Here is a 17,764-nt window from a genome sequence, read left to right on the forward strand (position 1 = left end):
TGGGAGCTTGCTGTGCGAAAATTCCCTGCCGTGTTTCCTACATTACAACAGTGAAGTGACTACATTGCAAAAAAGTACTTAATTGGCTGTAAAGCGCTTTGGGACGTCCTGAGGTTGTGAAAGGCGCTATAGAAATGCAAGTCTTTCTTTCTTTTACTCACATCCCCCTATTCCTTTCCAATCCCACTTCCTTCCTTCTGTGTCGGTCCCTGGAAAAAAACTCTGCCCCATGTCACTTATAATGGCACTTTCAAACTCCCAACTGTCTAGCCTTTGGCCATGGTACTTCTGCAGCCATCCATCTCCTTAAGCTCTCCCTTATCCTTTTGTGCCTTTGTCCACAGCAAAACCTTTACTTTCTCCCCTCCCATTCGATCCCGCTGGTGTGTCTCCCAGCTTCACTCCTTCAAATCCAAAGGGGGCAGACTTGAGCGTTTCTGGTGCACAACTGGTTTAACCATCCATCATCAAATCTGGGTGGACCACATCAAGCACTATTAGGCCTCACTCTCCAAAACCACCCACTACTTCAGGATCATCATTGAGGGCAAAGCTAACCCCCGGCTTCTCTTCTCCACTACCAACCATTTCCTTAAAACCCTCTCTCTGGTGCCTCCTCCACCCTCACCTCTAACTATAAGTGTGAGGAGCTCATGGACATCTTTGTCATTAAGATTGACACCATCCTTTCAGCTGCCTCTGCTGCTTCCCTCCCTTCTCCTAGCCCACAAGTCAAACCTCTCCCCAGGCTCCCTCTGCTCTAGCCCCGAACTCGCATCTTGCTCTAGTTTCTCTCTTATCTCCCCTCATGCCCTCTCTGAGCTCAGCGTGTCCATAAGACCCACCGCCTGCTCTCTCGACCCCATTCCCGTTAAACCCCTGACCACCCAACTTCCCTTCCTGGCCCCCATGCTAGCTGACATTTTAAGTGGTTCCCTGTCCTCTGGTACTGTCCCCCTCCCTTCAAAACTTGCATTATCACTCCCCTCCTCAAAAAAAACAAAAAAAACAACCCATTTTCAATCCCTCTGACCACCCCATTTGCAAACCGCACCCCCCCCCCCACCCACTTCTACAAAATCCTTGAACGTGTTGTCACTTCTCAAATCCATACCCATCTTTCCAATCAGGTTTCTGCCCCTGCCACAGCATTGAACCAGCCCCTAACCAAACTCACAAATAGCACCCCATGTGACTGTGCCATGGTGCACTATCCCTCCTCTACCTTCTCAACTTCTCAGCAGCCTTCGACATGATCGACCACACCCTCCCCCTCCAGCATTTCGTCCATAATTCAGCTCAGTGGAACTTCCCTCACCTGGTTCCACTCTTACCTTTCCAATTGTGGCCAGAGCAACTCGAGCAATGGCTGCTCTCCCCCCCCGAACATTACCTTGCGTGCCCCGAAGATCTACCCTTAGCCTCCTCCTCTTCCTCCTTCTCCTGCTGCCCCTTGACGACATCATCTACAGACATGGGGTCAGCTTCCACACATATGCTTACAGCACCCAGCTCTACCTCTGCACCACCTCTCTTGACCCCTCTGCTGCCTCTGTCTTGTCAGGCTGTTTGTTCAATAGCTAGTTTTGGTAAAGCCGCAATCTCACACACAGAAACCCCACAATGCAGATAGAGGCCATTTCGGCCCATCGAGCCTGCACCGACACATATCCCACCCGATCCCCGTAACCCCTACACCAACACATATCCCACCCTATCCCCGTAACCCCACGTATTTAATCCCCCTAACACTAAGGGTCAATTTATCATAGCCAATCAACCTAACCCGCACATCTTTGGACTGTGGGAGGAAACCGGAGCACCCGGAGGAAACCCACGCAAACACAGGGAGAATGTGCAAACTCCACACAGACAGTCACCCGAGGCCGGATTCGAACCCGGGTCCCTGGCGCTGTCATAGAGTCATAGAGTTTTACAGCACAGAAAGAGGCCCTTCGGCCCATCGTGTCTGCGCCGCCCATCCATCCCTGTCCAGTCTAATCCCATTTTCCAGCATTTGGTCCATAGCCTTGTATGCAATGGCATTTCAAGTGCTCATCCAAATGCTTCTTGAATGTTGTGAGGGTTCCTGCCTCTACCACCCTTTCAGGCAGTGAGTTCCAGCTTCCAACCACCCTCTGGGTGAAAAAGTTCCTCCTCAAATCCCCCCTAAATCTCCTGCCCCTTACCCTGAATCTGTGCCCCCTTGTTATTGACCCCCCTACTAAGGGGAAAAGTTCCTCTTTATCTACCCTATCTATGCCCCTCATCATTTTGTACACCTCAATCAGGTCCCCCCTCAGCCTCCTTTGCTCCAAGGAAAACAACCCCAGCCTGTAGAGTCTCTCTTCATAGCTAAGGCGCTCCATCCCAGGTAACATCCTGGTGAATCTTCTCTGCACCCTCTCCAGAGCAATCACATCCTTCCTATAGTGAGGCGACCAGAACTGCACACAGTACTCCAGCTGTGGCCTCACCAGCGTTTTGTACAGCTCCATCATAACCTCCCTACTCTTATATTCTATGCCTCTGCTAATGAAGGCAAGTATCCCATATGCCTTTTTAACCACCTTATCTACCTGCTCCGCTGCCTTCAGGGATCTATGTACATGTACACCAAGGTCCCTCTGACCCTCTGTACTTCCTAGGGCCCTACCACCCATTGTGTATTCCCTTGCCTTATTTGACCGTCCAAAATGCATCACCTCGCATTTTTCCGGGTTAAATTCCATTTGCCACTTTTCCGCCCATCTGACCAACCCGTTAATATCGTCCTGTAGCCTGAGACTTTCCTCCTCGCAATTTACCACCCCACCAATTTTCGTGTCATCCGCGAACTTACTGATCATACCCTTTACATTCTCATCCAAATCGTTAATGTAGATCACAAACAGCAAGGGACCCAGCACCGATCCCTGAGGTACCCCACTGGACACAGGCTTCCAGTCACAAAAGCAACCTTCGACCATCACCCTCTGCCTCCTGCCACTCAGCCAGTTTAGGATCCAACGCGCCAAGGCCCCCTGGATCCCATGGGCTCTTACCTTCTTGACCAGTCTCCTATGCGGGACTTTGTCAAAAGCTTTACTGAAGTCCATGTAAACCACATCCACAGCATTTCCCTCATCTACACAGCTAGTCACCCCCTCGAAAAATTCAATCAGATTGGTCAGACATGATTTACCCTTGACAAAGCCATGCTGACTATCCCCGATTAATCCTTGCCTCTCCAAGTGGAGACTAATTCTGTCCCTCAGAATTTTTTCCAATAATTTCCCTACCACAGATGTTAGGCTCACTGGCCTGTAATTCCCTGGTTTATCCCTGCTACCCTTCTTGAATAATGGTACTACGTTAGCTGTTCTCCAGTCCTCTGGTACATCCCCTGTGGCCAGAGAGGTTCTGAAAATTTGTGTCAGAGCCCCCGCAATCTCCTCCCTTGCCTCACACAACAGCCTGGGATACATCTCGTCCGGGCCTGGGGATTTATCCACTTTTTGGCCTGCTAAAACCGCTAGTACCTCCTCCCTCTCGATGCTAATATGTTCAAGTATGTCACAGTCCCCTTGCCCGATTTCTATGCCTACATCATCTTTCTCCACAGTGAACACGGAGGCAAAAAATTCATTTAAAACCCCACCTACTTCTTCTGCTGTGAGGCAACAGTGCTAACCACTATGCCACCGTGCTGCCCCAGTTAAACATTAGGAAAACTGAAACCATCATCTTCGGCCCTCGCCACTGATTACATCCTCCTTTTTGGCCATTGTCTCCGGCTAAATCAAACTGCAATCTTACCGTCCTATTTGAGCCTGAGCTGAACTTCCAACCCCATATCCTCTCAATGACAAAGACCACCTACTTCCACCTCTGATACATCGCCTGCCTCCGCCCCTTCCTCAGTCCATCTCCGGCTGAGACCCTCACCCATGCCTTTGTCACCTCCAGACTTGTCTATTCCAACGCTCTCCAGGCCAGCACCCCATCCTCCATCTTCCATAAACTTCAGCTCATCCAAAACTCTGCTGCACGTATCCCATACCAAAGCCCCTTCACCTTAGTCTTTGTTGACCTACATTGGCTCCCAGTCTCTTAATGTTTCAAATTTAAAAATCTCATCCTTGTGTTAAATTTCATGGCCTAACCCCTCCCTTTCTCTGTAACCTCTTACAACCTCCCCACCATCGAACTCTCCGTTCCTTTGACTCTATTCCTTTGTGCATACCCCCTCCATTTGCCTCACCATTGGTGCCTGTGTCTTCAACCATCTAGGCCCTAAGCTCTGGAATTACCTCCATAAATCCCTCTGTCTTTCCAACTCTCCTCCTTGAAACAGAGGGCTAGATTTTCAGTCGCTTGCGCCAGCAGTTAGCGCCTTAAGAGAAGTGATTTCCGGGCGCTATGCGTGTAGCGCCCGGGCGCAGCGCAGTTTGCGCCCCGCCCCAAATTAAGTTGCCCGTTAGCGCCGGCGCAAAGTTTAGCGCCCGCCCGGATGCGCGCGCAGAAAATGACGTCACATCCTCGTGCAACGCCCTTTGGCCGCCCCGATTGCAAACTTCAGTCGGACCGCCCCATTGTGCGGCGGGCGGCCGGAGCGTTTGGAAAAAGGAACGCAACACAACCAGCGCGGGCCCCGGGGGGCGCTAATTAAAGGGAACGTCCTCTCCAGTATAAAGGCCATCCTTTTTTCAGAAAACAGTCTTGTGCAACGCATTTCTGGAGACACAACAAGGAGGATAGCTAACTGGTTTCAAGCAGCAAGAGCCAGGTATTTTTGGACTCAGGCAATAGCGCTGCAAGTGGCCATTTGGAAATTAGACTGTTTGCCAGGATTTGATGGGGGCTGCATGGGGTGCCAACGCGCAGCTGCAGCGCCATGTCCGTAGGGCTCGCAGACGCATTGTGAGAGGGGCAGCCCTGGCTAGAGGCAGAGGGGGCTACAGGCGTCGGCCACGTAGGCCTTACCCAGTCAGGCTATACCGCCAGCAGCGCTCCTACCTAAACATGAGTGCCGCGCGATGTGTTAGAAGGCTCCGATTCCGAAAGGAGGTGATTGCAGAGATCTGCCACCTGCTTCGCCGAGATCTGCGGCCAAAGCTCAGGTGCAGGACGTCTCTGTCGGTGGAAGTGAAGGTGACGGTGGCATTGAACTTCTATGCCACCGGCTCCTTCCAATACGCTGCTGGGGACATAGCAAACATCTCCCAGTATGGCGCGCATCGCTGCATCCGCCACGTGACCGAAGCACTGTTCAGAAGGAGAAGCCAATTCATCTCCTTCCCCATGGCCCTCGAGAGCCAGCATCAGCGCGCATTGGGATTTGCCAGACTCGGGGAATTCCCCTTGGTGCAGGGCGCCATTGACTGTACGCATGTGGCTTTGCGGGCCCCTCTGGAGCATGGCGAGCAGTATCGCAACAGGAAGGGCTACCATTCTCTGAATGTGCAGCTGGTATGTGACCACAAGCAGCGCATCATGGCAGTCAATGCCAGCTTCCCAGGCAGCAGCCACGATGCCTTTATCCTGCGGCAGAGTACTGTGCATGACATGTTCTAGGCACAGCCTTCCCCAAGAGGATGGCTCATCGGGGACAAAGGCTATCCTTTGTGCACCTGGCTCATGATCCCGCTCCGCGTGCCCAGGACCGCTGCTGAAGAGGCCTACAACGAGAGCCATCAAACCACCCGCAACATCATCGAGCTAACTATTGGGGTCCTCAAGCAGCGGTTCCGCTGCCTTGATCGCTCCGGAGGAGCTCTCCAGTATTCGCCGGACCGGGTCTCCCAATTTGTGGTGGTTTGCTGCATGCTACACAACCTGGCTATCCGCAGGACTCAGGCACTGCCACCTGACGTTGGACCAGCACCTCAGGAGGAGGAGCAGGAGGAGCATGAGGAGGAGGAGGAGGAGCAGGAGTACGTTCCCAGGAGGGAGCGACCAGGGCCAAGGGCCGCACGACGCCACCTTATTACACGGTACTTCTAAGCCCCCTGTCAGGGAATGGCCAGGGGCCATGAGGGAAGATGAATGCAGCCACTCCGCAAGCCCTCAGCCGGCGAAGCCAACAAACACTAAGAAGAACAACCATGGAGACTGCATGAATAAAGATAATTTTTTGTTGCACAAAAATGAAAAGCCCTTCCCACATGAATCCCCAAAAACAATAAACGGGCCCCACAAAAAGCCCAACAAACGACTCACTCCCACAAACTGGGGAGGAGCCACTCCACCTTTATTCAAACCGGGCCTCAACGTCGGCCTAACGCAAAAAATAAGCCCTCCAAAAGCACAACCATGGGCAAAATAAAGATGGCCACCGCCATATTAAAGGAAAGCTGCCCACACCCTCTACTGAGTGGCCCGCGAGGGCGAGACCTTGGCCAGCATTTTGCCTCCCCTGCCCTGCCTGCTGCTCCTTCGCAAGCTCTGCCCAGTGGCTGCTGCGAGGCTGGGGGAAGGCGCCTGAGGCTCAGATGCCCTTCCGCCAGATGCCGCTGGGGGGCGGCCTACACGGCGTTTGGGCCTCGAGGGGCCGTCTGCTGAGTGGCGCACCTGAGCCTGGCCACCATCAGCTGCAGCCGCTTGCCGTTGACGCCCCAGAGGGGGAATGGCGGCGACGGATGGCGCAATGTGGGCCAGCTGGCGTCTGGGATGCGCTGGCTGGTGCTGTGGCGCGGTGGCACTCGGCCGGGCCCGCACTGCAGGATCCGCAGCAATCAGCCGACGGGCGGCTTGCTGGGATGGTCCAGCGCGGCGCCTGCCCTGGCGATGCCTGCCTGAGACAGCGCGTGTGGCAGCAGTGAGTGGCCCTGTGGTCCTGGTGTGCGCGCGCATCACATCCGCCAGGGTCTTGACGGCATCAGTCAGCATGCGGCCAGTCGCGGCAGTTGCTGCCCCGAACTCGCGCACACTGGTCGCCAGCGACTCGATGGCCTCAGGCATGCGCCCCACCACACTCATGAGCTCCGTGTGGCGCCGGTCCGAGTCGTCGGCCATCTTATCCAGCTTCCGCACCTCCTCCGAAGTGAAGGTGTCCGGACTGGAGTCGCGACTCTCCCGCTGGGGAGGAGGTGGCCGAACTAGGGGACCCTTGCCGCGTTGGAGACGGCGAGTGTGCCGAGCAGCAGCACTCCCCTCTGATCCTTCCCCCCTTTGGGGGGAAGGCCGCGGGCCACGCGCACGGCTGCTGGGTGGCTGGACGCCACTGGTCCCAGAAGCTGCATTGCCCTGCGACAGTTCCTCCAGGCACTCGTCCAGTGAGGAGGTGTCGAGCATTTCCTCCTCTCCTGCGGGACGTGACTGTTCCCCCGAAGGTCCGGCTTGCTCCTCCTCCTCCTCCTGGTCGGAGGTGCTGTCACTGGCAGCTTCAGGGTCCTGGTCGTCACCAGCTGAAAGCAGGAATGCACAAGAGTAGCTTCAGAGTGAGGAGACGGCGTCAGCGAGGGAGTTAGGACTGGTGGGATTCAGCGCATTGGTGGGACAGTGGCAAAGGAGGTAACTCGGATGGGCCAGTGCGACGCGAGAGGGCCAAAAGGCGAGGTCCTTACCATTGCCGGGCAGTGGAGGGTCGGATACACCGCACGCTGTGGGGACAATCACACGGGCTCCCATGAGCACACACACACGCTCCTCCAGCCGAGTGAGCTTCTGCAGCTTGGCGCGGCCACCCCTGGCACGGGCCTGGCGATTAAACGCTACTTTAGCCTGCAAGAGAAAGGATGGGCTGTAAGTGCGCAGTGAAGCCCTGATGTAGTGTGCACTGCCTCCCATGGTGGAATAGCTTGGACAGAGTGAAGCCCTGATGTAGTGTGCACTGCCTCCCATGGTGGAATAGCTTGGACAGAGTGAAGCCCTGATGTAGTGTGCACTGCCTCCCATGGTGGAATAGCTTGGACAGAGTGAAGCCCTGATGTAGTGTGCACTGCCTCCCATGGTGGAATAGCTTGGACAGAGTGAAGCCCTGATGTAGTGTGCACTGCCTCCCATGGTGGAATAGCTTGGCCAAAGTGTAGAGTGCCGAATGGCCATTTGATGCTCATGACTGTCCCAATGCTGCTGGCTGAGGGCTGGCCAATAGGACTTTCAGGTCCCTTTGCCCATCATGTCAGGTGTACATGCAAGAATGAGGAGGAGACTGGAAAGGCTACTCACCTTCACAATCCTGGTCAGATCGTTGTATTTCTTACGGCATTGTTTGTGGGTCCTGGGGGCCTCGCCGGTGAACGTCACCCTCTGGGCGATCTGCTTCCAGGCTTTGGTGTAGTCATGGTGGGTTGGATTCCTCCCACTCTCTGGAAACAAGATCTTGCGCCTCACCTCCAGAGCTGTGACCATTATGTCCAGATCACCCTCTGAGAAGCGCAGGGCACGCTGACGGGCCTTCTCTGGCGTTGCCATGACTCCCTGGGGCTGAGCAGCAGTGTTGAGGCCTCTTTGCAAGGCTGCAGTGTGCAGGGCGTGGCAGCAGACCAATTCGTCCCTTCCCCCTTTAAGAGCTGGTCGGCACCACGGGGTCTGCTGTCAGTGCAAAAATGACCGCACCCGTGCTGCGCCCCGCCTGGGCGCTATCCCTCTGGACCGCCGGCTTAGCGCCTAAAGGTAGGAGTGGAACGCCTCTTTTAGCGCTCCACCACTCTCTTAGGGCGAAGCCACTGAATTTCCGGCAACGGGGCGCTACTTTGGGGCGGGCGCTAACTTCGGGCGGGCGCTAAGGTTAGCGCCCCAAAACTGTCTATACTGAAAATCTAGCCCATAGAAACATAAACATAGAAACATAGAAGATAGGAGCAGGAGTAGACCATTCGGCCCCTCGAGCCTGCTCCGCCATTCACTGAGATCATGGCTGATCATCCAAGTTCACTACCCGGTCCCTGCCTTCTCCCCATATCCCTTGATCCCTTTAGCCTTAAGAAATATATCTAACTCCTCCTTGAATATATTTAATGAATTGGCCTCAACTGCCTTCTGTGGTAGAGAATTCCACAGGTTCACCACTTTCTGGGTGAAGAAATTCCTCCTCATCTCTGTCCTAAATGGCTTACCCCTTATCCTCAGACTGTGACCCCCCTCGTTCTGGATTCCCCAACCATCGGGAACATCCTTCCTGCATCTGGTCTGTCTAGTCCTGTTAGAATTTTATAAGTTTCAATGAGATCCCCTCTCATTCTTCTAAACTCCAGCGAGTATAAGCCCAATCGACCCAATCTCTCCTCATACGTCATTCCTGCCATCCCAGGTGTCATCCCAGGATGCTCCTTAAAACTCATATCTTTGACCAAGCTTTTAGTCACCCTTCCTAATATCTCCTTTTTGGCTTGGCGTCCATTTTGGTCTGATTAGGCCTCTGTGAAGCACCATTCTACATTAAAGACGCTATATAAGGGCAAGTTGTTGGGGTTGGAATGGTTTACAAATGCTTCTTGGAAGAAATGGGATCATTTTACCTTTTCCTCTTTACGTTTACAGGATGCGTCCAGTCAAAAGGATTCTCTGCTACCTGACCCCGATGCTTCTGCTCCTAGCAATTGTTGTCTTGTTTTCCAAACAACCTGGGTATGTTCTGAATATTACGTACAAAACACATCCACGCAACCTACTTGAATATGAATCATGGCAGCCTGTGGAGCAATATGTCCATATATCATATAAAAGGAAAGAGACTATTGCCAGGTAAGTCTCTCTTTTGCCATGTTAGATAAGAAAACAAAGCAGAAAATTAACAGGCAAATTAATCAGAAGATGCAAATTTAAAAAGATTTTCATTCTTCAATGCACTATGTATATGACAGTAAGAACAGGTTGTCAAAAGGGTGAATCTCAAAGGCAAAGATCGTCTAAACTTTTAACCTGACCCAAATTCTCCCAATGGGATTGCGGCTCATTCGGTGAGCAGCTGAGCCACGTAGACAAGGAAGGTCCCAAGGTTCAAACTGCAGTCTGTGCTGGATTAACTGTACTCAGCTGGGAGCAGCAGCACGGCTGTCACTACTGGCTTGGCTTAAGGAAGGGAAAATTGGCCAAGGTACCTGCTTCTGCTTGCTGAACAGTGAGTGCCCCCTGCTGCAAGTGCACTTATGTGTGGACAACGGTTGAGGGCTGATCGGGACTGGCTGTGATTCTCCGTCCCACTCCCAATAGTACAGTACCATGCCGACACACATGGGGAATGAGCACATAGAAACATAGAAACACAGAAGATAGGAGCAGGAGTCGGCCAATCGGCCCCTCGAGCCTGCTCCACCATTTAATGAGATCATGGCTGATCTGATCCTAACCTCAAATCTTCTATCACTCTCCATCCACCCGAACCCATGTGATCTCCCGGGAGAGGCGAAAAACCAGATAAAAAACCCAAAGGCCAATTTGGGAGAAAAAATCTGGGAAATTCCTCTCCGACCCATCTAGGCGATCGAAACTCGTCCAGGAGATCACTCTGTCCCTATATCTTCTACAGTACTTACCTTCTGTAAAGGCGATCTCCACCCCAGCCAGGAACAGCCGGTCCCTGCTTTCTCCTCATACCCCTTGATCCCTTTAGCCTTAAGAAATATATCCAACTCCTTCTTGAATATATTTAATGAATTGGCTTCTACTGCCTTTTGTGGTAGAGAATTCCACAGGTTCACCACTCTCTGGGTGAAGAAATTCCTCCTCATTTCTGTCCTAAATGGCTTACACCTTATCCTTAGACTGTGACCCCTGGTTCTGGGCTCCACGACCATCGGGAACATCCTTCCTGCATCTAGTCTGTCCAGTCCTGTCAGAATTTTATAAGTTTTAAAGAGATCCCCTCTCATTCTTCTAAACTCCAGCGAGTACAAGCCCAATTGTCCCAATCTCTCCTCATACATCATTCCTGCCATCCCAGGTATCAGCCTGGTGAATCTTCGCTGAACTCCTTCCATGGCAAGAACATCCTTCCTCAGATAAGGCAACCAAAACTGCACACAATACTCAAGATGTGGTCTCACCAAGGCCCTGTACAACTGCAGCAAGACATCCTTGTTCCTGTACTCAAACCTTCTCACTACGAAGGCCAACATACCATTTGCCTTCTTAACCGCCTGCTGCACCTACATGCTTACCTTCAGCGACTGGTGCACAAGGACACCCAGGTCTCGTTGCACTTCCCCTTCTCCCAATCAATTGCCATTCAGATAATAATCTGCCTTCCTGTTTTTGCCACCAAAGTGGATAACCTCACATTTATCCACGTTATATTGCATCTGCCATGCTTTTGCCCAATCACCCAACCTGTCCAAATCATCCTGGAGTTTCTCAGCATCCTCCTCAGAGCACACACGCCCACCCAGCTTTGTGTCATCTGCAAATTTGGAGATATTACATCTAGTTCCCTTGTCTAGATCATTAATATATATTGTGAATAGCTGGGGTCCTAGGACCGATCCCTGTGGTACCCCACTAGTCCCTGCCTGCCACTCAGAAAAAAGGCCCGTTTATTCCAACTCTTTGCTTTCTGTCTGCCAACCAGTTCTCTATCCAAGTCAATACCTTGCCCCCAATCCCATGTGTCTTAACTTTACACGCTAATCTCTTATGCGGGACCTTATCAAAAGCCTTCTGAAAGTCCAAATACACCACATCCACTGGTTCTCCCTTATCTATTTTACCAGTTACATCCTCAAAAAATTCCAGTAGATTAGTCAAGCACGATTTACCTTTTGTAAATCCATGTTGACTTTGTCCGATCCTGTCACTGTTTTCCAAGTGCTCTGCTATTATATCTTTTACAATGGACTCTAGCATTTTCCCCACTACCGATGTCAGGCTTACCGGTCTGTAATTCCCCGTTTTCTCTCTACCACCTTTTTTGAATAGTGGGGTAACATTAGTGTAGTGTATGTGCCTTTAAGAGCCCCATGTGTACTGTAATGCCGGTAATGGCCACTCGGGCTATATAAGCCTGAGTATTGTGTTGTATCCGTTAGTTCCCCTCCAGACTTTGTTTAGTAAATACCTATCAAACCAACTCCTGTCTTCAGTGTCTCTATCAACACACAGACACAACAGTGGCGACGAAGTGGAAACGGACTTACCTACAATTCGGCAGCACCTCAAGGACATCGATTCCTCTGGCGTCCAGAAGAATCAAGAAGTGAAAGAAGCTGTTTCACCAGCTGGCCAAGCTGGTGGCAGGTACTGCGGTAATCCTTCCTGGGCGTCAGGCTGGGGCTCCAGCGGCTGGCTCTACAGCTGGGCCAAGCAGCGAAAGCGGAGGCAAGCAGTAACAGACGGAGATGGAGCACTCGGGAGGCGGCCGGCGCTGCAAGCAGGTCGGCGTTCAGACCTAGAGAGAGAGTCTGGCGGGAACGAGTCTCCAACTGTAAATAAATAAATAAATAAAAAAGAACGGAAACCGCGGGAAACAGCGTTGTCATCGGCAGCAGCGGCGGGGAAGCGCCATATCTTTTCTGCAGAAAAGAAAGAAAAGCGCGGGAAGCGCCATATCTTTTCTAAGATGCCTAATTCTGGCAATATTGATGCTTTTGATAATGAGAGAGAGGATTGGACCACATATGTGGAAAGAGTGGAGGTATATTGCACCGCAAATGGAATAGAAGATTAAAAAAAAGCTTCAGTACTTCTAAATCTAATGGGCGCAAAGACATACAAGCTGTTACGAAACTTAATCACTCCAGCCGAACCGATGGGCAAGAATTTTAAGGCGATTGTTGATACCCTACACTGCCAATTCGAGGCAGGACTGGCAGATTCTCTACGAGACAAATTCGTCTGCGGTCTCCTAAGTGTAGGAACACAAAAAAGGCTACTTTCTGAGAAAGATTTAACACTGGACAAGGCTTTCAGTGCAAGAGGAGCTGCAGAGATACAGCAAAAGCCACAAGACTTCGGCACCCATGAAATGACACGGGGTTTCGAGAGATGTTATTGCTGCGGCAGATCCACCCATGACCAGAGGGACTGCTGGTTCAAGGACAAAGCATGCAGGCAATGCGGAAAGATGGGACACATTACACGTGTATGCCGATCTGGAAACAAAAAATCCACTAACAGGAAAAAATCAATAAGGAAAAGCACAGAAAGGTACAAATGATGATGGACAGTAGCTCCAAAGACCAGAAGAGCGATAGCGACTCCGGGAACAAGAGACTAAGCTCTCTCAAATTACATAATGTAATTGCCAAAGAAGATTACCAGACCATTTGGGTTACCCTCACAATAGCAGGGTCCCCAGTTAAAATGGAGCTAGATACAGGATCAGCTCTGACCATCATAAATCGACGGGATTACGAGCGGCTATTTCCGCATATACCTTTAAAAGACACATCCATTATCTTGAAAACATATACGGGGCAGAAAGTATACCCCAAAGGAAAAATAAGGGTGCCTGTTGTATACAACGGCAAGGAAATACAAAAGTTGTATTTATACGTTCTACAAGATGGTGGTCCACCGCTGTTGGGACGTGAATGGATCAGGAAAATACGTTTAGACTGGCACTCCATTCAGGCACTGACGGTGACCAGTAAGGAAAAAAATGAGGATGACGTCATACCTGAACGATTAAAAGACATCTTGGCCAACACCAAGGAAGTGTTTCAAGAGAAACTAGGAACCTTGAAAGGCATCACCGCCTCAATAAAAGTGGAAGATGCAGCAATTCCCAAGTTTTTTAAGGCAAGACCGGTGCCATACGCAATTCGTCCAGCAGTCGAGGCAGAGCTCAGTCCCAGTCATGAAGAAAGCATTGAAGAATGATAAATCTGAAGAATAGAGAAAAATTCGCATCTGTGGAGACTTCAAGGTGACTGTAAACCCGGTCCTTCACACGGTACAGTATCCTCTTCCGAGGATAGAAGATATTTTCGCCTCACTATCCGGAGGGAAACGTTTCACCAAAATTGACTTGGCACAGGCATATCTACAGATGGAGGTTGAAGAGGCCTCTAAAAGATATCTCACGATAAATACACACAAAGGTCTGTGCCAGTACAATCGACTGGTTTTCGGAGTAGCATCCGCTCCAGCTATCTGGCAAAGAGCTATGGAGCAAGTCCTCTAAGGGATTCCGGGGACTCAATGCTACCTCGACGACATCCTTGTAACAGGAGAAAACGACAACGAGCACCTTGCCAATTTGGAGCAGGTGCTCACTAGGCTGAGAGAACAGGGCCTACGAGCAAATCGCCCCAAGTGCGAGTTTTTCCAAAATCAAATATCATATTGTGGCCACATAATTAATAAGGAAGGGTTGCATAAGTCACCTGAAAAAATTGAAGCGGTCATAAAAGCCCCAGCACCTGAAAATGTTTCACAATTAAGGTAGTTCCTGGGATTAATAAATTACTATCATAAATTTTTACCGAACTTATCAACTCTTCTACACCCTCTTAATGAACTGCTACAAACAGGAGTAATTTGGAAATGGAGCGAAGACTGTAAACGTGCCTTACACAAATGCAAAGACTTAATCACGTCCAAAGAAGTTTTGGCTCATTACAACCCATCACTGCCAATCAGACTGGCGTGCGATGCATCCCCTTACGGCATAGGAGCAGTATTATCGCATAAATTCCCTGATGGCTCGGAACGGCCGATAGCTTTTGCGTCACGCTCATTGAACTCAGCTGAGCGTAACTATGCCCAAATCGACAGGGAAGCACTCAGCCTGGTATGGGGAGTGAAGAAATTCAACCATTACCTACACGGACAAAAATTTACCTTGTTGACTGACCATCAACCCCTCATCTCCATATTCAACCCTAAAAAGGGTGTTCCCATTATGACAGCGCAAAGGCTACAGAGGTGGTCCCTTTTTCTAGGGGCACACCAATACAACATAGAATACAAAGGATCAAAACAGCATGGGAATGCTGACGGTTTATCGCGCCTACCGTTGCCAACGGTAGAAGAGGCACCTACAGTGGACCCAGTGGAGATGTTCCACTCAACCATAGTGGAATGTCTACCAGTAACAAATTCTGCCATTGAAAAGGAAACGAGAAATGACCTGACTCTCTCACGAGTCTACGACTTAACGGTGAAGGGATGGCCAGCACATGGCGAACCATTGTTGCCAGCATTCTCGCAAAGAAGAGAACAGCTGTCAGTGTGCCGAGGAACCTTGATGTGTGGATCCAGAGTGGTAATTCCACCCAAACTCCAGGATAAAGTGCTAAAGGAGCTTCACGAGGGGCATCTGGGTGGAGTGAAAATGAAGAACCTTTCCAGAGCGTTTGTATGGTGGCCAGGTATCGATGGAGACATCGAAGAAATGACCAAGAGCTGCCTAGGATGCCAGAAGGTTCAAAACGCTCCACCCCAAGCCCCTCTACATCCATGGGAGTGGCCCTCATCTCCCTGGCAAAGGGTACACATCGACTTTGCTGCTCCATTTATGGACTCAATGTTCTTAATCGCGGTTGATGCACACTCCAAGTGGCTGGAGGTAATCAAGATGTCCTCCACCACCACGGAAAAAACCATCACAGTATTAAGGACCATATTTGCCAGGAATGGGCTGCCGGAACAGATCTGTTCTGATAATGGACCGCAATTTGTGTCCGAAGAATTCAGGAAGTTCTTAAAAAAACAATGGGGTTAAGCACTACACGTCCGCCCCATACCATCCTGCCACCAATGGATTGGCTGAAAGGTTTGTCCAGACCTTCAGGAAGGCCAGAAAGGCCATGGGTAATGAAGACATAAAACTTCAGCACAAGGTGGATAACTTCTTGTTCGCATACAGGAATGCAACACATATGGTTACAAACCAAACTCCCGCCATGATGTTCTTCAATAGAAGCCTAAGATGCCGGCTGGATTTGATCAAGCCCAACATCAGAAGGGACGTGGAGAACCGGCAATTTCAAGGCATGAATGAAACTAGAACCTTCCAGATAGGTCAACAAGTTTTGGCCCGGGACTACTGTACCGAGAAATAGCAGCCTGGAACTATCTGCACACGACTAGGACCGCTGATGTATACCGTGGACATCGGATAAAGCATAATAAGGCGCCGTGCTGACCAAATCATAGAGTCATCCGAAAAGGGACAACCTACACCCCAACTCTATACGCCTAACGATGAAGTAGAGATACCTATATCTACCTCCGATCCGGTGATACTGGAACCCGATGAACCAGACACTGGCATTCAAGCCGAATCAGCCTTGCCAAAAGAACCTACTACACCACCGAGGCGTTATCCGGACCGAGTCAGGAAGCCTCCAGAGAGACTGACTTATAATTAATTAACTGCAGCAATGTATGGATTATTTTTCCTGTAACGTAATTAATAATTACTTAAAATATTATGTACTGGTTAGCTAAAAGGGGAGGAATTGTAGTGTATGTGCCTTTAAGAGCCCCATGTGTACTGTAATGCCGGTAATGGCCACTCAGGCTATATAAGCCTGAGTATTGTGTTGTATCCGTTAGCTCCCCTGCAGACTTTGTTTAGTAAACACCTATCAAACCAACTCCTGTCTTCAGTGTCTCTATCAACACACAGACACAACAATTAGCTACCCTCCAATCCATGGGAACTGTTCCAGAGTCTATCGAATGTTGGAAGATGATCAGCAATGCATCTATTATTTCTAGGGCCACTTCCTTAAGCACCCTAGGATGTAGATTATCAGGCCCTGGGGATTTATCGGCCTTTAATCCCTTCAATTTCCCTAAAATACTGATTTCTTTCAGTTCCTCCCTTTCATCAGACCCTATGTTCCCCGACATCTCTGGGAGGTTATTTGTGTCCTCCTTTGTGAAGGCAGAACCAAAATATGAATTTAATTGGTCTGCCATTTCTTTGTTCCCCATTATAAATTCCCCTGATTCTGACTGCAAGGGACCTACGCTTGACTTCACCAATCTTTTTCTCTTCACATATCTATAAAAGCTTTTACAGTCAGTTTTTATGTTCCCTGCAAGCTTACTCTCATATTCAATTTTCCCCTTCTTAATTAATCCCTTTTTCCTCCTTTGTTGAATCCTAAACTGCTCCCAATCAGGTTTACTGCTTTTTCTGGCCAATTTATATGTCCTCTCCTTGGATCTTATGCTATCCCTAATTTCCCTTGTTAGCCACGGTTGAGTCACCTTTTTTGTTTTATTTTTATGCCAAACTGGGATGAACAAATTCTGTAGTTCATCCATGCGGTCTTTGAATGTTTGCCATTGCCTATCCACCGTCAACCCTTTGAGTGACATTCCCCAATCAATCCTACCCAACTCGCGCCTCAGACCATCGTAGTTTCCTTTATTTAAATTCAGGACCCTAGTCTCTGAGTCAACGACTTCATTCTCCATCTTAATGAAGAATTCGATCATATTATGATCGCTCCGTCCCAAGGGGCCTCGTGCAACAAGATTGCTAATCAATCCTTTCTCGTTGCATAATACCCAGTCTAAGATGGCCCGATCTCTGGTTGCTCGACATATTGGTCCAGGAAACCATCCCGTAAGCACTCCAGGAATTCCTCCTCCTCAGTATTGTTACTAATTTGGTTAGCCCAATCTATATGTAGATTAAAGTCACCCATGATGACTGCTGTGCCCTTATTGCACGCTTCTCTAATTTCCCTTTTAATGTCATCCCCAACCTCCGCACTACTGTTTGGAGGTCTATATAACACTCCCACTAACGTTTTCTGCCCCTTGGTATTTCTCAGTTCTACCTATACAGATTCCACATCAGAGCACTTGGGTGAGATACTAGACAATGCCTGGTGAATACGGGCTGAGATATTAGACAATGCCCTGTGCATATGGGGTGAGA

General features: G+C 50.0%; 1 protein-coding gene across 1 annotated transcript in view; it reads left to right on the forward strand.

Annotated features, from left to right (window-relative positions):
* LOC147096936 (beta-1,4 N-acetylgalactosaminyltransferase 1-like) overlaps positions 1-17,764 on the forward strand; it is a 223,934-nt gene that overhangs the window by 19,204 nt on the left and 186,966 nt on the right. The window contains exon 2 of the mRNA XM_085972600.1: positions 9,466-9,669. Coding sequence (XP_085828726.1) covers positions 9,466-9,669 — 204 coding nt within the window. The remainder of the gene's footprint in view (positions 1-9,465; positions 9,670-17,764) is intronic.

This window comes from Somniosus microcephalus, chromosome 33, assembly GCF_052327205.1.
Source record: "Somniosus microcephalus isolate GS21.2 chromosome 33, FLI_Smic_1.0, whole genome shotgun sequence".
In the NCBI taxonomy this organism is placed as follows: domain Eukaryota; kingdom Metazoa; phylum Chordata; class Chondrichthyes; order Squaliformes; family Somniosidae; genus Somniosus; species Somniosus microcephalus.